General features: G+C 41.7%; 1 protein-coding gene across 6 annotated transcripts; it reads right to left on the reverse strand.

Annotated features, from left to right (window-relative positions):
- Positions 1-937: 937 nt before the first annotated feature.
- Positions 938-19081, reverse strand: LOC117445503 (GRAM domain-containing protein 2B). 6 transcript variants are annotated; one of them, XM_034081232.1, is made up of 13 exons: positions 18874-19081; positions 6844-7017; positions 6041-6104; positions 5855-5927; positions 5669-5772; positions 5458-5556; positions 5193-5264; positions 5003-5071; positions 4794-4890; positions 4591-4680; positions 4160-4259; positions 3533-3640; positions 938-2986 (listed from the first exon to the last, which is right to left on the reverse strand). In XM_034081232.1, exons 1-13 carry the CDS (start codon positions 18963-18965, stop codon positions 2971-2973), a joined length of 1158 nt encoding a protein of 385 aa, XP_033937123.1. In that variant the 5' UTR covers positions 18966-19081; the 3' UTR covers positions 938-2970. The 6 variants fall into 6 exon arrangements, with proteins under 6 accessions (XP_033937123.1, XP_033937122.1, XP_033937121.1 ...); XM_034081231.1 differs by having other exon boundaries at positions 4794-4893; XM_034081230.2 differs by having other exon boundaries at positions 6844-7020.
- Positions 19082-23191: the final 4110 nt, after the last annotated feature.

The following is a 23191-nucleotide window of genomic DNA, read 5'->3' on the forward strand; positions in this document are numbered from 1 at the left end:
GCAAAATATACAGATAGCAGGAGACAGAGGACAGCCACGGTCAGATAGCAGGAGACAGAGGACAGCCACGGTCAGATAGCAGGAGACAGAGGACAGCCATGGTCAGATAGGAAAACATTCAGGAGCTATCTGGATCAGTCTTATGCGACAATGGAAACTGAACTAAAGAGAACATTTGAAACTTTAGCAGTCTGCGTGATCTGCCTGTAGGGAGGGGCGGGCCGGCCCTGCGAGTAAAGTAACGAGTAAAGTAACGAGTAAAGTAACGAATTACTTTATGTAGATAGTAACGAAGTAGTGTAATATATTACTTTTTTTTAAAGTAATATGTAATATGTAATATATTACTTTTTTTTAAAGTAATATGTAATATGTAATATATTACTTTTTTTTAGTAACGACCCCATCTCTGGTTGTCACAGACACGGACAACTGTTCTTGGTGCATTTTGCTTAAAAGATTTACGTATACTATTTCTTCAACTCAGATCTGAAAAATATTGTTTGCATTAAGTGCACATCTTCACATATCTCTAAAAAGCTACAAGCTAATTGGACTTTGCGATTCAATATGATATGGCAGCCTTTCACAAACAGAATGATTATGTGAACAGCAATAGTTTATTTTTCAGTGTAAAAGTATTCACACACCTCCAGATGCAGTCTGAGTAACACAAGGTGAATTCCAGAGCTCTAAACAGGTTTCTATCAAACCACAGTATAACGTTTCGCAGCAATTGCATTTTTTTCTGTGTCCAAAGATTTGAAGTTGCGTTATTACCTCACCACCATTGCTGTGAAATGCAAATATGTCATGCGTCTTGTGAATGCTTTCATTTATTTCCAAGTTATCTTTGCTAACCCCAAAACTTTATAAGATGAAGTTAATTTTCCATTCATTTGAAGTCTTGTGAAAGAACAGTAACAACGAACCATGATTTACTTCGCAACATTTGATTTATTTTGAACAATAGCAAAGCCATCTCACAGAGACTACCTTGAATTACACAGAATGCAAATAAATATAGAGGACCATAGAAGAATTAAGGACATTAACATTTGATACAAAATTATTTACAACACTTTGAATAGTGCAAAACCACAAACATACTGCCCTCATCATTGGGATTCTTGCATCGAGTCCATTCAAGGACAGTGGATGTGTGTGCTGCCCCCATGTGGGGGATATACGAAATGACAGAACTGTTAATCACATGTTGACTAACACCTTAGCTGAACATGGTGTGATTCTTTAAAACAGGATGTAGTAAACAAATCATTACACCTGGGCAACAACAGCTTCCACAATAACAGTGGTGTTAAACCATTGAGATGGTGGGTGGATATGCATTGTCAGGTTAGTTTTAAAAGTTCATTTGGGTGGGGGGGGGGGGGGGGCAATCTGAGAATCAGTTGCATCACTCAATAAGTAAAGTCAAGTATTCTTTCTCAATGGGACATTTGAGAAAACACCCAAGCCAAGATGTACAAAAATGTGAACCCCATCATAACCACTAGACATTGAAATGACAAAGACGACGACCTAAAACCACGAGGCAGGTAGTGCCCACCACCCCTGAGTGAAAACAACTGGAGCACCGTCTTAGCACCGTCAGATACCACAGAACGCTATGCCATTTCTTCTCAACCCAAGACACGAAGTCTCTGATTGTGACAGGCACAACACATTTTTTTTTAAAGTGCGCTCACACGACTGAGCAGTTTCTTTCACTCAAATCTTTTTTGATTTCTTTGTCCTACACAATTTCTTCCCCACAAACATCAAGCTCCATTTAAAAACGCCACACAAAAGATAAATTACATTTTTGCCATGCATAATAATTTGTTGCATATTGAAATTTCTTCTTGGGACCACTGCTGAAAACTCGGACCTTGGAGTGTGATTGCAACTCTCCTCTTTCGCTGACAAGAAGGAGAACGCATATACAGTATCAGTCAAGTGTCGATATTGCAGACACATGCATTAAAAATACATTATTGGTGCTACTTTAATCAACCTGAAAATTCTATAAAACACCACTTGGGTGATCAAGAGGCCTGCCATGGATAAACAAGACACATTTGAAATGTACGAAGGTCGTAAAAAAGTCGCACACAAAAACACATCGTTGCCTCTGAGACAACCTCTGCGTGTCCTTTCGTTTTAAATATGTGTGCATTGATTATGCATTCATCCACAGCTGGGACTGCAGGGAAACATTTACTCTGAGCATTGATCATTAAACTGCTTTAAAATCATGCCAAAGAACAGGAAAGTAATACTGCAATCATTGCCGATTGGAGGAGGAGAGAAAGGACACGCCCATCAGGAGAGTTTCGCGCCTCCATGGGCTGATCTGATTTTGAGGCTTCAGCTATCACCAATTCAACCTACAGCTGATAAGATAAGAACCATTCCGAGAGATATAACCCAGCAGATCTGATTATTCCACAGATAGATGAAAGTGTAAATAAGCGAAATATCAAAATCATCTCCGTGCACACATGCAAAAAGACGTGTGCATCTTTGGTTATGCATAGCACTACGTCTCAGGTGTGGAGGTGCATTATAAGCACCAGAGCAGGATAATGCTGATTGGTGTAGCCCTGTTCAGACTGCATGCTCAGGTAGAAGGTCTGAAGGACGATGGATAACATAACTTGGCACATTGCTGAGAGCCGCTTGGCTTTGGTTTCAACGACAGACACGCTGCAACCAGGCAGTGTGTGTTTTCATTTTGGCTCGGCTCCGTGTGACTTAGTCGCGGCATGTCCATGTGCCAACTGCAATATGAGGAAGTATAGCCCTTCAAGTTAACGAGTTGTTCTGATATTGCACAGGTCGGCCATTTTTCCTCTCGCCAACAGCACAGGCCATGTTAGGAGCAGTCTTAAAGTACATTGAATCTTTGAGGTCGAAACAAAATCCTCCAGTCCTCAGTCGACCGATCTCTCCTTCAGTCACTGAGGGTTATGTGTCTTGGTACCTGTGAAAACACAAGAGGGAACCAGTTTTGAGTGACATATCTAAAGCAAACACAATACACGCCTAACAATACTGAATGACTTGTGAGGCAACACCTTTTAAAGGAATCAATTTGCCCATTGTCCTAAACGAAGAACAGAGCCAATCATGCAACAGTTTAAACACTAGATTAAAAAGATAACAATGTAGATTTAGTCTGAAAACAACATTACAATAGCCATTCTGAGGCCAACACGATATGTTTATTTTTGTGATTACAGATTAGTTTGTCATGGCGAGTAAAGCATAATTGGGGGAAAGAGTAAGTCTTCAGTTTTTCCTTGTGTCGTATTCAGTACCCACCATTGACCACCCAGTGGCAGCAATGTGTCGTGATGAGGATCTTCACTCAGGACTTTGATCAATGTATTCTTCTAAGGTGCCATGGAGCGAAGCAGAACTGTTGTACTGCATGGATAAAACAGCTGCTAACTTCCAGTGTTTCATCGCTATGCCAACCATCCTATCAGGGTTGTTTATGCTTGTTCATTTTCAAATAAGTACTGACCCGCTTTGCAAGGTGAACTCCGGCAGGGCCCCTAGGGACGTCAGCTGTTCCTCCAGGGCCACGATACGTAAACCAATGTATCCAGAAGACAAGAGCAGCAGCACAACCCTGTAAGAGGAACATACGAGTCAAACTCACTGTGATAAAGACTAGAGATTTGAGCAAACAGCAGGTGCAAAGAGAACAAACAAAAGCTTAACACCGAATGAACGCCTATATTCGTAAACTCCTTAGATAAGATAATAGAATGATTACATGTCATACTTCATATCAATTATCTCACTCCACTGCCAACATTACAGCTCTCAAACGGAATGCCTTCTTATTGTAAACAGCAGGGGGGGGAAGAAGAGTTAAAGTCTTAATTAATAGGCTAACATATGGTTTAAGAGACAGCTGTGCACTTTTAACTGGAGCTTCCAAACACTGGGTTGCAAGCTTAGAATGTATCTTTATGCAATGAGATCCAACAAGATCACCTAGTTCATTAGAACCTCAGCAGGCTGCTGAGATTCCTCAGCCTTCCCTTTCATAAGTGTGACTTCAAGAGTGAGGAGCAGATTAAGATTAGCACATAGGGAGATTAGAAGAGCAGACAGAACATTGACGTGAGGAAGAGCTACTCACAAGATCAAGTATATAAAGAGTAGAGTGTTGAGGGTGCTGGCCTCTCTCTGAACCAGCAGGGACTTGGCCTTTTCCGTCACGCTCCAAACCCACGATCCACCTGAACAGCAAAGGAAAATAAACAAAAGCATTATTATCTATGTTCTGGTAGTCCTGCACTAAAAGTACACGCATGTTTTGTAGATAAATAGAGTGAGATGCACACTAACACTATGAGCAAAGAGAACACTTCTTAATATCATTGCAAGATTCAAACAGACATCTTCCAACTAGTAACTTTCTAAATGTATATTTGTAGTCTGTATATAGGGGATAGAGACTCAAGCTGCTTTTTTTATAGGCCCGTAAAACACCTCTACCAGCAAGTTTGGTAAAGAAACTTGTTTCAGGACTTGGCTGCGGAGTGAAACTAAGCTGTCGTAAAATGTTACCTGAAACGGACAGTTCTTCTGAGGATGAGCTGTCACTCTGCTGCATGTGAAGGCTCCTGAAAGGCGGGACATGGCCATTAAGCACTGCTTCTGAAGAGGGGAGAGAGAAGAAATAAGTTAGCCAGCTATTATACTTTCCATGATGACTGGTTAGAGTTGTTCAATTCACTAATGTTGATGTTAATGAGGGGTAAAAGACTCACCTCTGCGTGGTCTGTGCAGAATCTGCTCCTGTAAAGATCGAGACTCAGAACCATCGAATCGGTCTAAGCTGTCGTCCAGACTCGACTGGCTGGAGTTCTGCTGAGATAAGAGAGCACGGAACACCATCAGATTTATGTTGTCCTTTCAAAATGTAACATTTGAGTCAATGCATTCTACATATTTGCTTTATTGAGAAACGTTCTCTTACCACCAGTTTGCTCTTATCGAAGCTGTTCTCCGCTGAGGAAAAGATGGGGCTACTATTGGTGCTACCATCCTGTATCAAAAGAGAAATGTTTAGATTAACAGATGTATTAAACACTTTTATTTTTGAAATGTTACTTTCATTTTGATGGTCAGTTTTGTAAACTCTTTTACATTTGACTTGGGCACCTCACCTCTATCTGCGGCGACACTGAGCGCAGCAGCTGATAACATGACTCTCTGTTCCGCAGGGACACAAAGAGGTACTACACAAGGAGAGGGAGAAGAGAAGCACAGAGGGGATATTAGCCACCTGCCATCCTGAACCATTACACAAAGAGCAGTCGATTGGCTTACATCAAAAGCAGAGCTCAATGTGCTCGAACAAGGCTTATTAAATACACTGTATAGTCTGTATTACCAGAAATGTCTGTGTGGAAGTTAAGTAGAGAAACCAACCTTTTCTCCGCCTGTCGTGCGAATGGACAACGCGTTGGGTACCAGTAAAGCTGTGTTCTGCTTTTTCACTATATGGATACAGGAAACTGGAATAACTACCTGCAGAAGCATGAAACTGTTAGGACAAGTGGAACGACGTAATGAAACAACAAGAAATATTACAATTGAGATGTTACACAAACACACACAAACACACACTAGGACAGCCTACCTTGGTGTCTCTGAGCAGAACCGAGGAGTAGAAACAGGCGTTGGTGTCAGTGACGTACAGTCTACCGTGGTAGGGCACTTCCTTCTGCAGGGCACAGATGTATGCTGGGAGAAGAGGAGCAGAATCATGTTTAGTTTTATGTGATTCCTTCATTAAGTCATTATGCGTTTCTTTTCTTTTACCTACCGTGTATCAAGTCTTCGCCGTTAGGAATGTCTGGAAACAATTTGTGGAATGTCTTGTTGTGCTTCATAAAACTCTAAAAGAGGGAGAAGGAAATTAGGATCAGGTTAGATTTCAATAATGACATTGGTACAACAAAAGGTCTGTAGCCCTCCACCTGACAAGTATCATTAAATGTGTAATACTTACACTTTGCGAGCCAGTGCCCTCCGTCCTCTCAAACGCTCTGTGGTCAACATCGAAAGTCTGCGACCTGCGGAGACAAAGATCACGGCTGTCATTTCACAGGAAGTCTGTCGCTACAGCCCAGAGGACTGAGCACGAGAAACGCAAGAGCGTGGGAAAGCAGTCCCAGTCATCTGTATACTAAGCTAAACTGTGCATGACGTCATTTGTACTTAAGTGGCACCAGAGGTGTGTTACTTCAATGTGTTACTTTGTCGTGCAAACTGAATCCAAGGTTTATTTTAACTAAACATATAGCTTATTCTGAATAAAATGATAGCAACAAACATCAAAGTGTAGCACCAAATCGCAGAGATCCAATTGTTCCTTTATAAGTCGATATAAAGAGTTCCCAGTTTAAAATTGGGGTTTAGAATACAACTGAACTTGGAGTTCCTCAATTCATAATAACATATGTGGAAAGGAGCAGGTTCATCTCTCTGTCATGAAGGCAGTATTCAGGATGAATATTAGAAATTCACCGATATACCTCACATGTTAGAGTCATGTGAGAAGACAGTCGGTGTGGAGCAGCTGTGCAGTCATGAGTGTGTCACGACTACCAGCTGCGAGGGAGCTCTGGTCTTGTGATACTCTCCCGAATAGCTTTGAGTCGTCACCTTATGCAATTGTCTGCATTTCAAGTAACACAAACAGTATTTCCACACATCGGATAACACTTTAGGAGTCATCACTTATTTTAAGGCTTGTTTCTAGACACCTTATGGCGTTTCGTATACATCCCAGTCTCCTCCCCTCAGTCCTACCTGATGGCTTCCTGTCTGGTGAGGGTTTTGTGTTGCTGCTGGACCTCGAGCTCCGCAGCCTCTAGGCTCAAAGCTTTCCTGCTCTCCGCCTTCTTGATGCTGCCATTGCTGGAGCTGCTCTTGCTTTTCTTCAATTTGGCTGGCAGCCCGCCACCACTGCTTTCTACTGGGTAGCTGCTGGAAAAGGAGGAGGAGAAAAGGAGGTTTAGCAACATGCATAATAATAGTTTACAAGAGTTCTAATGCACACATGAAATAGGCCTCTTTAGCTCAAATGTCACAGCCAACATGTCCACTGATCAGAACTTCCCCACTGTAATCACTTGTAAATTCTTCAGTGAGCTAAACAAAATGATTAGCTAATTTGAATGATGAGAACATGAAGAAACAAAAAGCGGAAGACCAGCCACCATCTACATTTCTCTGCATGGACACAGATTACAATCTCCTGAACTCTACAGAGTCATCATTCAGCACCAACAGTAGCTACACACTTTACTGTTGAAGCTACATCTGTTCAACACCTGAACAGTTGAAACAACATCCTTAATATTAATATGGCTGCTACTTAAACATTATTTATCTATATATCCTATTTCTATAACTTGCATATAGACTCTTATTGCACTATTTCAAAACAATTTTTCTTTTTGTATTACTATTTACTTGCGCTATATGTTTCTGTTTATCTGTGTTTTGTGTTGCTCTGTTGGAGGAGCCTGTGACACAAGATTTGCATCGGCATAACTACACAGTAGCTATGTTGGTATGACTACATAAAAGAACCTTGTTATGGTTTGGGAGGTCAATTCTATTTACATGACATGTGATAATGGGACTTAGATTTGGGAGACGGTGTGTTTCTTTATGATCTGTCGGAAAATTCCAATGAGAAAGTTTCATTGATGTACGTTGCGTCAGTGCTCGAGTCGTGGCTGTATGATTCCACCTTCAGGAAACTTTACAAGCTCATCATCGTCGGCTCATGCTCTTACATTTACAAGCCTCTGATTTCTTTTCACTTAATTGAATGTACATGTTGGCAAAGTGCTCTTTTAAGGCCCTAACCTTTCCATGGCCAGGAACAAACAAGCTGCAAATTCATGGAGGAATAAATAATCTTGTGAAATCTATAGACTTGAATCTTAAACTTAATGACGTTACCAACAACGACTACGAGTCAGAAAGCCTCTATTTCGGTTTGTTTTTTTAAAAGCAAGCAAACTTAGAAAACGACTATAAACGAACAACAGAGACAATCTTACCTGGTAACTTTAAATCGCTTTGATGAACGAAAACTCATATACCTACTAACAGTAGGCATTTCCTTCTATTATACAAAAAGAACCCCACTCAAAACGCTCTTTATCTCTAAGCTATACTTACTGACTCCATACCATCAAAGCCAAAAGGTTCTAACAAGTCAGTAAGATATTAAAATTCCCCAAAAAGATTGTAATAGTTCCCTTCAGCTTTTGAATACCAAAAAGAGTTTAGTACTAGTTAAATCAGTGTCCTCGCCATATCCTGCCAGAACAAAACTGTTGCTGCACAGCTCTGTGAATGTGCTGGTAGGAGGAAGCAACTCTGTGCTGAGAATGGTGTGACACTCCGTAGTTGGTGACGTCAAACTCAGCCACTCCCCCCCGAGCCACACACACACACACACACACACACACACACACACACACACCCTTCCAGTGCCATTATCCAACATCACAGTCCTGTCTTGTTGGGATTTGTTCTGGTATGAAAAGTGGGATCATAGATTTTATAAACACAAATATGAGCGGGTAAGAAAGTGAAATACTTGTGGACGCTCAGACGGGCCCATCCGGCAGTGCAAAGAATGTTACCACGGTGATGGCAGGACAACAAAAAGCCTTTCTCAAACACACTCAGTATGGTAGGAACTTCTGTATAAGAATTCAGACATATCCAAAAAAGTGACAAACTTAACATATGGCAGCATGATATTGCAGAATGTTATTCTGAGGAAGTGCACTGAATGTTTACGGACTGCTTTAATCCTGCACAGATCAACAAAAGGAGTTAGTGCCCGTGTTAGTAACCCTTAAACAATGTCTCTGCAGCGCGGCCTGTGCAATTGGAGTAAAGGTCAGAAAGAAATCATGAAATGCAGCTTCACCTGTAATTAGACTAATCATCAAATTGTGTTCAGCAACAACACTTCCTGTAATGATAATTTCCTGCTTGTGTCATGAACAATTAAGCCTGTTATTCGTTGACAGACATCCTTTATTCTAAAATATAAAACGTATCAATATCCAAAGCAGCTAGTAAACATTGGGGAAAGTAGGCTCCTGCGGCTGGCGTGTAGACTAAGCAAACACACCGGGAACAATTCTAAAAACAGGTTGAACCGTTGACCACATGGTTTTTTTCGGTGTTCAAATAAGCCGCTTCCTGAAACACTCAGGCAGCCTTCAGCCCTCTGTGAACTTAAAAACACATCAATGTTGCAATTTTCCCACAGATTAGGGAGGTTTTGTGAATTGAGTTAAGTAGTATGTTGTCGCAGAAAAGTCTATGGATAACGTGGATGACAGACACAAGCATCCTTAGCCTTATTAGCATGCAGTCAATACACAGCCAGTCTGGCAGTCTGCCTCTCAATTCTCCCGTGTATAATGTTTATTGCAAAAGTTCCAGTAAATAAGGGCATTGTCTTTACACTGTATAGAAAACTTGACATTCACACCGACAAAAAAAAGAAACAATATGATTATCTAATATCTTCCAGTGAAATGAAATAAGGAAGTACATTTTCATGCCAAGCCTATCTCAAAGGAAGAAACTGAGTCAGCCTGGTGATAACCGATAACAGGGTTCAAGGCCAAAGCTATCAAGGGTGAACAGGTGCGCGACAACAGCCAATGTAACATCTAAAATGTTGTGGAAACAAAATCTAGATCTAAAAATAAATGATGGAGTGCATAAAAGTGGCATTTCTTAATGAGCACTTCATATTTACAAAGTAGGAGGCGGCCAGCCTGAATGGTTGTGTCATGGCCAGACCGGGGCCTTGACTTCTGACCTGATTACTACGGTGCTGGAGCACATATTGAATGTGTCACAGCACCCGACGTATTTAAGGGTTGTACAAACATTTCTGATATCTCAAAGCAGACGTAGGCACATCACATTCTACACAGAAGTGGATTCAAATGGACATGCATGGGGGCATTTCGAGACTTGCTTCTAAAAAATGAACAATAACGAATTTTGACCAATTGTGCAATGTGGAGGGATTTACCATATTTGAATGATGATTTCTGCATACTTTTAACTGAAGAGATGATCATGATGCATTTGTGCCGAGGATCTTAACCAAACAACGTTCTTATATACATGCATACGACAAGTCTACAGAATATAATGTGTATGCTTAACATCTCTTTAGCACCACAATACTTTTAAAAGTACTTTGGATTGGGAACTAATCCCTATACACAATATTTCTAGCCCCTTTTCAGAAACGATCAGACGGGCAGTCGTGAAATTATAATTCTTTATATAATGAAACTGCACAACAGCTGCTAGCATAAACAACAAGGTCAGTGACGCCTGTAATTTGTTCCATGATGACATGTTCCGTGAAATAGAGATGACTTGCATTCATATAAGTCTAATCAATTTCTTAATCGCTTTTGTCCTGGTATATCTTAAGAAACTAGACCAGACACAGGCTAGACGGCTCATAACTGTAACCACTGCTATGCTAGCACATTTACCCGATTTACATAGGATCCATTGAGAAACCGACAAATAACTTTGTCAGGAAGATGGGCTGATGATTACATTATTTTTGTATATGAAGAACACATACAGTATGAGACTACATTTTAACGAAAGATTTTACAAAGTGTTCACACATTAATTAGCCAGCCTTTGTTTTACAATAGGGAGAAAACATAGACAACCTATAATCCTACGTTTACTTAACATTTCTCAAGTGAGCCCTTTCCTATCCGAGACCGTTTAAGAAATGTATTTGCTCGCCTTACCTTCCCTGATCCTCGGAGCAAAGAGAACCGGCCACAGCACCCTGTTGGTTTAACAAGCCTTTCCCTCTCTCCATGACCACCAATCCCTAAAAGCGTGTTGCCAGCGCTCGTCGAGGCAGCCAAACGAGTATGGCGGTTTGTAGCTGTTGCACTTAGACCTGGAGCATCGCCAGCCAATTCAAAAGGGTGTAAAGGTCTGTTTTACTGCAATGTTAAAAGCACTAAAGAGCCCGACATGAAGATAGTGCAAGAAACACGGCGAAAGTCAAATTAAACCCAAAAGAGGGTGTTCAAAAGACCAAAAAAGAGACCGTGTGGTTTAAGCCTAAAATGCTCTCCCAAGCGTTGTCCTTTCGGAGCCTTTTCTCTGCCTGTGTTGTCGGGAAAACAGCTACAACGGTAGGGGTTAAAGGTGGGGGGTGAGAGAAACTATGCCAGGTTATTCTCAGTTTAGAAGAACAAAAAACATCCAATAGCCTGTTCTCAATAACAACAGTTAGATTGCTTTAGAAGCCGGCCGGGTCATTGTGCATAACAAGGGCAGTGCATACTCTTTGTTGATGGTGTTAATGGAGCCATCACACACATGAATACTTGCGTCTAACTAAAGGGAAAATGGGAGAAAAGCTCAGAAGAATATATTATGCAAAACAGATCATTACAGTGTACTCCATACTCTTGATGTATCAGAACCTTGTTTAAACCCCAGCTGAGGGCTGACGTTCTCCACGCTATTCCTATACCTGGTGAGATCACCATCCAGGACACTCAAGCAGGCAGATAAAGTCCAACTGCACTCGTGACATCATTCCTAATATAGCCACCATACGACTCCTTTACTCCCCTTTAAACCTGCCAAGTGTTTACTCTATACCTCTTGCTGTCAAGTTGCAGGATGAATTCAGAGGGATGGCCGTGTTATAAATACATTTTGTAAAAAGGACACAGTATTGTTCCTTGCTTGAGCCCTGTGGCCTTTCTGAACTGAACCCTCTGCTTGCAAGTCTGATAAACTGTCTAATTCTGAGTTAATATTAGTGGCATTCAAACAGGAAACGGGTTTAGATTATCGCTGAAAACAATGTGTAATATTTGAATCATAACACTGCCAAGTTTACAAAAGGAGATACTTAGGCTGCGGCCCCACGAGGACGAAAACGGCTAAACGCATAGGATTAACGCAAACGCAATCGCAAACGGCTTCCGTCCACATGCAATAATTATCCGGATAGTGTCTGCCCACACGAGACCGCTCCGTTTAGCTCCAACCGCTGGAGAAGCTGCAGTACATATGCAGGAGCCTCTACGTGGCGCTGTAACTTCCTCCACAAAAGCAGCGAAGAAGCATGGTTGTCATGGTTGCCCTTCTGTTTATTCTCCGCGGTGGGGGCCGAGGGAACCGGGCAGAGTTTTTCGCCAGTCAGCGTGTATTAAAGTTGAAATCTTCCGGACAAAATTATAAAAGTGCCGGTCAAAGGTCTTCTTTGTTATTTATTGAGCTTTAAAACAAATGAATAACGACTCTATATAATATAATGATAAAATACACGGAGCCTCTCTTTTTCCTCCCTCTCTTCGGACAGCGCCAGTGTCTGTCTCATGCAGCAGCTCATCCAGTAATCAGTGACCCGGCCGACTGTAAACATAAACATATTTATAACTAGTTTAGGGAGTTTGAGAGGTAATTAAAATAGCTAAGGGCGATGATCTGACTTGAAGTGTGTGTTTTGCTGCAGCGGGAGGAGCTTCAGGTGAGCAGAGCTGCGTGTCTCCGTCCTGTCAGATTAGACTTCACTCGCGAGAGAAAGATAAATAATCTGAATTCAGGGTGCAGTTTACTTTGACGTGGGGGTGAGCAGCAGAGGTGGGGAGAGGCGGGGCTATTGCCTCATCATTATTGCTGTAGATGTTGCACAAACAACTGTAGCATGGTCAATAGCGTCCGGAGCACGATAGCAACTCTGCGATCCGCCATTGTTGTTGTTGTTGGTGGCGAAACACTTCAGCACTGGCGCGGGGTAAGCGGAGGTGAGCAGAAGAGGTGGGGAGAGGCGGGGCTATTGCGCAATCACTATCAGTGATCTGAAAATGTCCGTATAGGGCGCACACACGGAGCTGTTTGACCCCCCAGAGAGTGGCGTATGCATTTCTATCCACCTTGGGACCCGTTGTCGTTTCCTCAGTCGTTTAGTGCCATATTCGGTCGTCCTCGTGTGGCCGAACGGTCTATATGACACTAAACAGTAACGCAAACGACCGAATTCGTCCTCGTGGGGCCGCAGCCTTATACATTCACCTTAGTAAGTAAGTAAGCTACCCAAGCACGCAGCCATGATCAATTCTACCTTGTGTTTGTCACTCTCCATTTCATCTACAGATAAGGCTTGCAGAGTGCTTGTGAGAAGGCTCAGGGGCCCTTCTCACGAAAGCCTTGCTCCTGATAAATCACTCTTATTTAAACTAGGGATCGACCGATATGGCTTTTTCAAGGCCGATACCGATAACGATTATTATTAATCAAGGAGACCGATAACCGATATTTGGAACCGATATACATTTGCAGTAAAATCAGAAAATCTTGGTGTCAAAATGTAGAATAACACAAACTCCAACACAACTTCTTTGAAATGCATTTAAGCATAGCCTATATTATGTTTAATGAACTTTTAAAACATCTTACAACTGGTTTCCTCTCTGTGCCCTTTTCTTTAGTGCAGCCATCTGCAATGAGTTAGAGAGACAAGAAGTGGGGCAGCAGGCTGACATGCTTAACTAACAATAATGCTTAATTTATTATATCAAACCAATGCCTGTCTGTCTAGCATAAAATCCCAATAAACTGCTAGCAACTGCAAAACACTATGCTAGCTAATGTTTTGCAAACTATTAAAAGTGAGGCTATTTCAGTAGACCTAACGTTAGACTAGTAGCCTCACTTCTAATATTTTGCTTCTTCTTCTTTCGTATAACGTTATATGTCCAACTCGGTGTCGTGTAGCCATGCCCGCATCTCTGGTCCTAGGTCGAAGAGGCTGGCTTCCGAGGGTGGTCTATATAAGGGGCAGATGGTGATTATATGGACAGCGGTCTGCTCAGGGTCACCGCACTCGCATGCCGCACTGTCCGCCAAGCCCCACGTCTTCATCGTGGTTTTAAAGCGACCGACCCCAGTTCGTAGACGGTTTAGAGTGGTCCACTGCCGGCGCGGTAGGTCGTCTCCTCCAATGGTGCCATCTCCTGGGTCCCAGATGTAACGGTGGATTCGGGAGGGCCCGGCTGACACCCACTCCTGCTTCCAAGCTGCTGCCAACCATGCATCTCTGGAGATGTCCTCAGAGGTGGAGTTGAGCATCTCTTGAGCTGCTATGTTGTAGGGGTGGCGGGACTTGAGTCTGTTTGGAGGTGCTGGAGTTATTGTGGTGTGGTGCAGGATGTGCCAGTCATACTTTTGTGCCTTCCTTCCTATTTTGCTAAACATTTGCTAAATACATGTTGGCTAGCTAATGAGCTTCACATATCAACCTGAAAAACTGTGAGGCTTCACTCGCAGCCCCTCCTCCGCACCACAGTTCCGCTGCAAGACGCTGCACGCTGACTGACTTCCCCCGTCCCTGTGTAACTGGGAAGCTGATAGAATTAAATCAATAGATCGTGCTGTTTTTGCAACTTCAGCATAGGGGATTGGGATGTTTATTGAACTTCGGCTTTCAACTGATTTACCTTCGAAACACATGTATGGCTCTGCCGCTCAGCGCTGCTGCTTGCCTCTATCTGTGTCTGCGTTCTTCGCACCTGCCTGTAATCTGAGAAGGTCCCGTCTCTATGGCTGGCTCCCGCCCGGAAAATCTTCAGTGTTGATTGACACTTCAGTAATAGCCTATCAGATAGCGCTGTGGGCGGGACATTGCTCGTGTACAGAGAGTGGTGACTGCAGACAGAGAAACGGCCGCATCAGAGCCAAAGTGTTATCGGCAATTTTATAAAAAAAAAGGCCGACACCGATAATCGGTCAAATGATGAATATCGGCCCCGATAATCGGCCTGGCCGATAATCGGTCGACCCCTAATTTAAACCCCAACATTAATTGTACGATTAACTTCACTTCTGGAGTATCAACATGTACAGTGTGTTACCGACAGCTTGACGGATGATGTTTGTGTTATAAACTTTAGTAAGCTGGGTGAACATACTTCAATTATGTTGCATGTGGGAAGATGGACACTGGCCCTTTTATGATATAATAATACATTGCAGGAAAGGCCCTTTTACAACAATCACATTTATTTAATAAATTACAACAAAAAACATCAGAAAGTTATAAATAAAATATAAACTAAGCTTATAAAAGATGCATATGTTTCAATTTACTGGAGCCTAGGTCGCACTAAAACGTGAGGGCTGACTTCTCCAGCACGGGGCTGTCCAGCTGGCAGAATAACTCCCATTGGTGCAGAGGTATGACGCATTTGTTAGCGGTCTCGAGATGAGAAATATGATCCCAGGAGCCCTTAGGAATCAGCCACATCAGCTTTTCAGTGCTAGTGCCATTAAGACAAAATTGCTTCAGTATAGAATGCTTATGTAAAAGCTTTCCCACAGGTAACACGACTGCTCTAACAACACCACTCACAGTTCTCAAGGCTGACAAAGGTTTGACTTTCACATAATCTAGATTGCCTGAGAATTTGCTGGACAAGATAGTGTGAGGGCACCATCTTCTGGAGAGTCGTGGATAATAGTCGTCATGTGAACCAATCAGAACCATTCTTCTCCAATGCCAACAACAGATTGTTGCAGCTGTGCTTTACAAAGCCAAAGGGTTCAGTTAAGATGTATGCAACCACGTACACAGCATCTGAGCTCATTTAGTTTTCCCTTTTTCTTATATTTTGATTAAACTACTTAAAAAAACAAACAGAAACTAACAAAAGATTGTCAAAATTAGGAAATTGAAGATAAGAGGAAATCGTATCATAATGAGTGACTGAAAAGGGTTCTGTGCCTTTGCATGTATGCATGCAAGCTTCAATAGAGCCGTTAGGAAGGGCAGGGAAGCGAGCTAGTGGTTATTGCAAAATAACAGGCCGTCTGTGGCGGCCTGCCAGGGCTCAGGCTGCATGTTGGCGTGTGCCAAATGGAACAGAGAACGCATCTGTGTGCATGTGTTACAGAATAACTGTGTGTGTGTGTTGGAGTGGGAAGTCATGTGGCCTTGAGTATGCGGCATCTCCCTCCAGTTCCTCTCTGCAAACTGGGCACAGAGACAGAGGGTCTTTCTTCAGGAAACTCAGAGTACTTCCAGCAACCAGGCATATGAGCATGGGGGGGCGTGTTGTGGTGGTTGCTGAAAATCCCACCTGACGTTAAAATCGTTAAAAGTAAAAGTAGTCTTCTCTACCGTGTACAAGGGGGCTTCTATTTTACTCACAGTAGAATTTTGTTGACCCCTCCTCCTCAGAACCACAGGTTGTTGGGGGGGGGGGGGGGGGGGCAGTCATATGCATAAGCACTACATGTAGCAAAGCCATTTAGAGGCTAAATGAATTCAACAGTTACTTGGTGCAAGCCAGCGCTGTGTATGGCAGGGTCCCTATGAATTGTTTTGAGTATAGTGGATTGCATTCTCCTTGTGTTGAGAGTTTCCATACTGATACCCCAAACTATAATAAGCAACCTTGATGCAGTGATGCCAAGGCAGTACACCCACTTTCCAAAAGGGCACAAGTGCCTTAGGTTAATCTTAAAATCAAGATACTATTAAAACAACAAATAAAAGAACTGTATTTTATGCAATCCTGGTGATCAAAGCTGAGCAGAACACCAAGCCTTTAGCTAAGCTTGCATAAAAGCCTTGTGTGGCAGAATGAGTCTGACCTACATTAGGTGGAATTCACCAGGCTACCATGAAAACCAAAAGGTGAGACAGCTGAGAAGAATATAGCATTTTTCTTGACCCTGTGACAAGGGCAGAGGAGTGGCCATTAGCACTAGCCTGACAGAAGCTACACATAACTTTAACCAGCTGTTAAATATGCAACCCTTTATTTAGCCATACAGTCCTGCTGATGTGGTTTCATCCTCCAACTTGGCTTTTCCTCTACGCCTGCAGCACATCTCATAATTTAGACCTACAGTCTACGCTGCCCACAGCAGCAAGGAGGCTGCGTCCTGGGAGCATCTTCCTGGAGCCAGCAGAGCGCCTGCAAAGCTGCCCCACCCAGACTATTCCAGGCTCCTCCATCTAAACAAGCTTTGCAGAAGTAGGTTCTTCCCCCATTCAAACAATACTATTCAAATTGATGCCACTGTGTTCATTGCAAACCTGTATGTAGTGACTAACTATACGCTGGCTACACATTTTTTTACATTAAGGTGGTGTACTCATTTGCTACATCAAACTTCTTGATGTATAGCGTTTTTATAGGGAAGATTAAAGTATTTAAAGAGCAATCCGACTAGATCATAAGTGGATGAAATGACTTTGGATAGCTGTTGCATTTATATGAACATTGGCTCACCTAGGCCAATGCAACAACACTGTCATGGAAGTGTGTGACTGTGTGTTGTGGAAACAGATAATCCCCCCCCCCCTCATACCGTTCTACAAACACACCATAGCTATGCTGATAAGCAGCAGGCCAAGTGTGATTGGCAGGGCTCCTTTACTCGAGCAAATGGCTATCTATGGAGGCAAGTGAAAGGTGAAGCTCAGAGGACGAGAAGTACTAACAGTGAGATACAGCGGGCATTTATATAACGCCATGTACCACCTGTGGTCGACTCAAGGGAGCTAAATATAGTCTTTACAGGGAAAAGCTAGACTTGCTCCCATGTGTCACAAGTGTGCGTTTCCCTGGGGGTAACACAATATATGTGTGCATGCTTAAAAGAGTCAACATGTATATGCAATCCTGCAAGAGTGGTCTGCTCTTGGTCTAAAAAAGGGCTGGATCCTCCATGACAGAAGGTCAAGAAGTTACACCAATCTGACCCACATAGGCCGGTGGATGAAGTCATGATTTCTGAGCACAGACGAGATTAAGAAAGTTCCAGACCTGCACCAGTCTGTCTTTATGCAACTCATCCATATGTAAATTAGATGTTTATAAACGCTGCCTGGAACAGATTAGAAAGCTACTAGTCTCCAACAACACACGCATTACATCACTTTGCAGGGCTGATGTGGGTCAATCATTGTGTTCTTGGAAAAAGCCCAATACAAATAGAAACAAATGATTAAATCAAATCCCCTGCCTGGACTGTGTCTGTAGAAACACTTGCAGAGAAGCTTAACATTACAATGAAAAAACGTACCAGAAAAACGCCCATTTTAAAACATTTTACTACCATCTGCATCAGGTGCTTAGGTCAACAACCGTTCAATCAATGACCAATCGTATACTACGTTATAACTACTACGTAACTACGTATGTTTTTGTTTATTTTTGGCTTTGTTTTGTTTGTCTACCCTCCCTCCCAAATGTAAAGCGTCTTTGGGTTCAAGAAAAGTGCTATAGAAATAAAATGTATTATTATTACGTTAGCTATGACAACATCACGTTTACAGTGAACCTATGCTAAAACACACACTGTTTACACCAATATTGCAAAGATGCAATCACCAGCCAGCGTGTACACCGATATATTAAAACTCAGTAGACAACAATGAACACAACGTACAGTTGTTAAGTGTAATTGATGATGGTAATGTTAGCTAGATGTAAAGTCATTTAAAATGCCTTCACATCCTCAGCCAGGAGGGTGGCTAACCTGCTAGCATATTCTAACGTTACTCGTTGACTGAAATACTTATTGACCCCTTATGCACAGCTGATGTACAATTCTAAACGATATTTCTTGGTTCTGTGTTAAAGGAAAATCTTGCGAGATAAATAGTTGTTTGACAGGTTGTCTCCTCATCAAAGAAATGCTAACCGTTAGCATCCTCCGGCTGATGATGATCACCGGCAGATAGCGGTTCAGCTAGCCACATTCGCTTACCTTTCTTTCATGAAGTGCTTAAGTCTGACGATGGCCTTTTCGTCGATCTTCTTGAGAAAGGTTTTCAATCTCTCTCTCTTGTTTTCAAGCATTCTTCTTTCAGCCAGTGGTCGTCGGTTCGTGTAGAAACGACGGTCCACACCAGACTCCACCGTTCCTGTTTGACTTCTGCTTTCTTTTTCTCTCACTCCATCCACGGCTGATTAAGATAATGAGCCGAAATCGGACCAAGTCAGCCGACCAATCAGCGTCGATGACGATTGTAAAAGATCGGTCATGTCAGACTGGCCCTCCAATCAGAACGAGGTAGTTGGCTTTCAGCGACCGCCCATTACCCTATATGGTAGCAGGGTGGTCTCTCTCTTGAGACCTACAGCAGGACTTATGTATTGTGCTAGCGGTGTCCTTTTAACTAATGATAAACATGTGATTGTTACGTTCCACCTGTGAACAACTTGGTAAATACACGTTGTGTTATAACAAAAGTGTTTTCGTTTCCACATCACACTATGCTCAATCCAATACAAAATAAAAAAACTGCTGTCGGCACACCAGGGTGGGGCCTGTTTTGCATTCTGCTTAACATCAACCAACTATATTAAAGCAGAATTGTATTGTATTGAGGCCCTGTAAATGTACACCATACATCTGATGAATTGTAACAGGAAATAGCTCTTATGTCTTGATATGATATGATTGATAATGTGTAGTTATTTTTATAAAACTATAATCAAACCAAACTTCCCTTAGAAGCAGTGGCAGACAAGTACTGACTTCACCAATAATGTACATTTGTAAATTCACTGTAACCTCATGAATCATAATAACCAAAGTCCCAGTTCTTATAAAAGGAAGTGGAGGGCACTGACCCAGAAAGAAGGCTGGTCAATGGCTCAGTTGGTGGATTTTATTCTGATGCCTCTGAATAATACACTTAATTTCAGCCTAGTATTATGCAAGCAGCTAATGTAGGGGCTTCTCATCTTCCTGGGGAAAAAGGCAACAACTGCCGTCAGCAGACCAAGGGCACAAGGCCAAAGCTAAATCATCAGCTATGTCACATTGTACTCACAACGGATGACGGTGGTTCTTGTGACTACCTTATGTGATTACAAATGGATTATGCTCTAGACTAGGGGTGGCGTATTGAGACACAATGCTGATGGGGAAGGATGTTCTGGTTGGGTTATTCTTCAATTCAAAATTCAGTTGAAATTGAAGTGTTTATACACTGACACAATTTTGAACTTGGCTTGGTTAGGTTACGCAATGAATATTATATAGTGAGAGTGACAATATGGCCTATTGATTATTTGTAGTTATTGTCCACAAATGTGTCGTTGTGTCATAAATACATCACATCCTTACAAATTGGTGCAACACTGTTCAGTCTTATTACAACACAGCTTTCAGAAGAAATTCTTTATTTGTCCCACAGAAAGGTAATTTACTCTGTTCCAGCAAAGACATGGTGAAGAAAAAGCCATAAACAAGATTAGTGCAGTAACATTAAATAAAATCTAATACATTCACAGGAACGAAAATAAGTAACAGCATTATAAGAAGTCATAGGTAAGGCAAGTTCATTTATATGGCACCTTTCAACACAAGGCAATTCAAGGTGCTTTACAAAAATGAAAGACATTCAGACATAGTGAATAGTACTGAGGTATCAAGAGTATATCACCACTCTATTGATGGAGACCTTGAATACAAAAGCCAATCATTATCAGGAGGCGTTCAGGGAAATGCACTCAAATCTTAGCATCTAAAGGTCTTTTTTTATGACCAGGCAGCTCAGGCGCCATCACACCACCACAAACAGAAGAGGCAGTGTATCACATCATGACACACCACCCACCCACTCACACAATCTGGCCTACACCGGCCAGCCCACGGTCTCCCCTTCCATCTCCCTCTCCATTAAACAAAGCCGATAGAGAGGAAGAAATCACGCTTCAAAAAGAAGGATGTGACGCAGTAAGGGGGTGTAGATCAAATGTAAATAACAGCGTGTGTGTGTGTGATTCATCAGTGAGAAAGCTGGATAGATAATTGGGGAATGTGGGGAACTACGCAAAGACTCAGGACTCACAAAAAGCCCCAGCATCACAGTGTGTCAATTGGTTTGAGGTCATTCGTTTTGGAATATGAAGGATGCACAATATCAAAACCTTGAGGCGCTGTCTTGTAAAGAGGCACTGTGCGTCAGTCAGTCAGATATCAATTTGATGTAAAACCACATTCAGAACACTAGACCAACACTGCTGGATGAAAACCGTGTGGAAACCATAAACTAAGGAAATAAAATATAAGGAACATTTGTATTTGTCACTATAAATGCTTTAAGTCGCATACAACCACACATCTGATTCATTGGCCCTGAATTAATCACTCTTGATGTAGTCAATATTCGTTAATTGCACACCATCTGTTCAGAGCCAATGAGAGAATAGTCACATAAGAAGGGCGTCATTGGAATATGCAAACAGGGGAAGCATATTTGAAGTCTTAATACTTTCTCTTGTACTTCTCCGTAACGTAATACATACCCATTGCAGAGTACTTAAGGCATTGGCAGGCTGATGTTAAATTCCTAATCTGTTATATAACATTTACATTTTACTTGCATAATCAGAGCTGAGTTTGAAAATGAGCAAAAAAGGCTTTGCCTTAACCTGTACTAAATCAGTGGCTGCAAATACCTTAAGAAAAATTGTATACCTTTTTTACCAGAAAAAACACATTTTAAACATTTCAGAAAATGCATAATAAGGCTTTCAGAGACAATTGTGAGCTAAATAAACATTTTGATTGATTTGTTTGTCTGTGAATATCAATCAACTTTATTTAAGGCGGATGAAAGTCCTTTGGAATTGTGCAATAGCCACTTTTTGATATTGACAACTCTAAAACAGAGGTCTTATCTTGTTAAGCAAATAGTTTCCAACAAATATTGGAACTTGTGCTTCCAATTACACATCTTGGGAACCAAGTCGCTCAGTTATCACTGATGTGACTAATTGGTGCTAAGTCATCTTTCTGCAATAAAAGAAAAGGAGATGTCCTTCACTTAGCGGTCTGCCTTGTTTCTGTTTGAAAAGGTATGATTTGTTAGGAAGATCATTATTATCAGCTGATGATCTAAACACTCTGACCTTCAGAGGCTGACAACACCTTGGCCTGGAAAAAACAAGGCTGTGACGCACAAACAGCTGCAGCCATGCACGTTACAGCACAGGTGGAAAATAATGCTTATGAAGCAGTAAAACAGATACATAAAAGGCTTGAGCCCTTTACTATACAATAAATGGAATTTATATGTTTGTCTTAATATTATAAATAATGTAAACATGGTAGGCATTTACTGATGGACCAGTACAGTCCTGAATTAGTACAGCCATGGATCAGTGTAGTCCTGGATCAATATAGTCTTAAAGATCAGTACAGCTCTAAAGGATCAGTAGAGTCCTGGGCTAGAGTCCTGAAATCAGTCGACTACTTCTGCATCTCAAATCTCTTTTGTAATTTAGACATTCCCAGCAAATTTAAAAAAGGGATTTGTGTGGAATTTCCCGATCTGATAGAGAGATAGATAGCTTTCCGTGTCCATGCTAGACAGCATCTTTGGTTTGCAAATTATTAACGCATCACATGAGAAAATGTGTGAAAATAGAAATATGTTGTTTATAACCTTTCAGTGTTTATCCAATTATTGGATTATTATTGATTATTATTATTGGATTCCAATATGAAAAAGATTATTAGTAAAAAAAAACTTTACCAGGCAAATTAAGTAATATGTTTCAATATATATCGTTTATTTATAAAGTATATCATCGTTTCTACAAGTTTAACAACAACTTGTAGTATTATTTATTTAATTAATGGACTGTCACGTGTACACACATTTTGTACATTCAGGTTGAAAACTGATATTTAAAAACCTTGCCAGAAGCACAAACTACCCAGATGAATTAAACATGTGTTTAGCGGCTGTAACTGTCATCCTCTGTATCTGTGGGCTGTCAGTGGTCAAATAGGTCAGAGCATCACCAAGGATTCACCCCAGCAACAGCCAATTTCATTTAAGAGGCCAGCAAAGGGGGGAGCACCTTGCTCCATACCCAATGATATCATCTTACCTGTTACACTGGGACTTTGTCTGTTGCCATCTCCAAGCTGCCCACTTTGGAAATCGTTTTGCTTATGCTTGGCATTTTCACGCTTCAAAGCGATGTTCGCATATTCAGGGTCATGTATGTCTTCCTCCCAGACTGATATGAGGGATTAGAGTTTTAACTGTGTTGTGTCTATG

This window comes from Pseudochaenichthys georgianus, chromosome 4 (genome assembly GCF_902827115.2).
Source record: "Pseudochaenichthys georgianus chromosome 4, fPseGeo1.2, whole genome shotgun sequence".
NCBI classification, from domain to species: Eukaryota; Metazoa; Chordata; class Actinopteri; order Perciformes; family Channichthyidae; genus Pseudochaenichthys; species Pseudochaenichthys georgianus.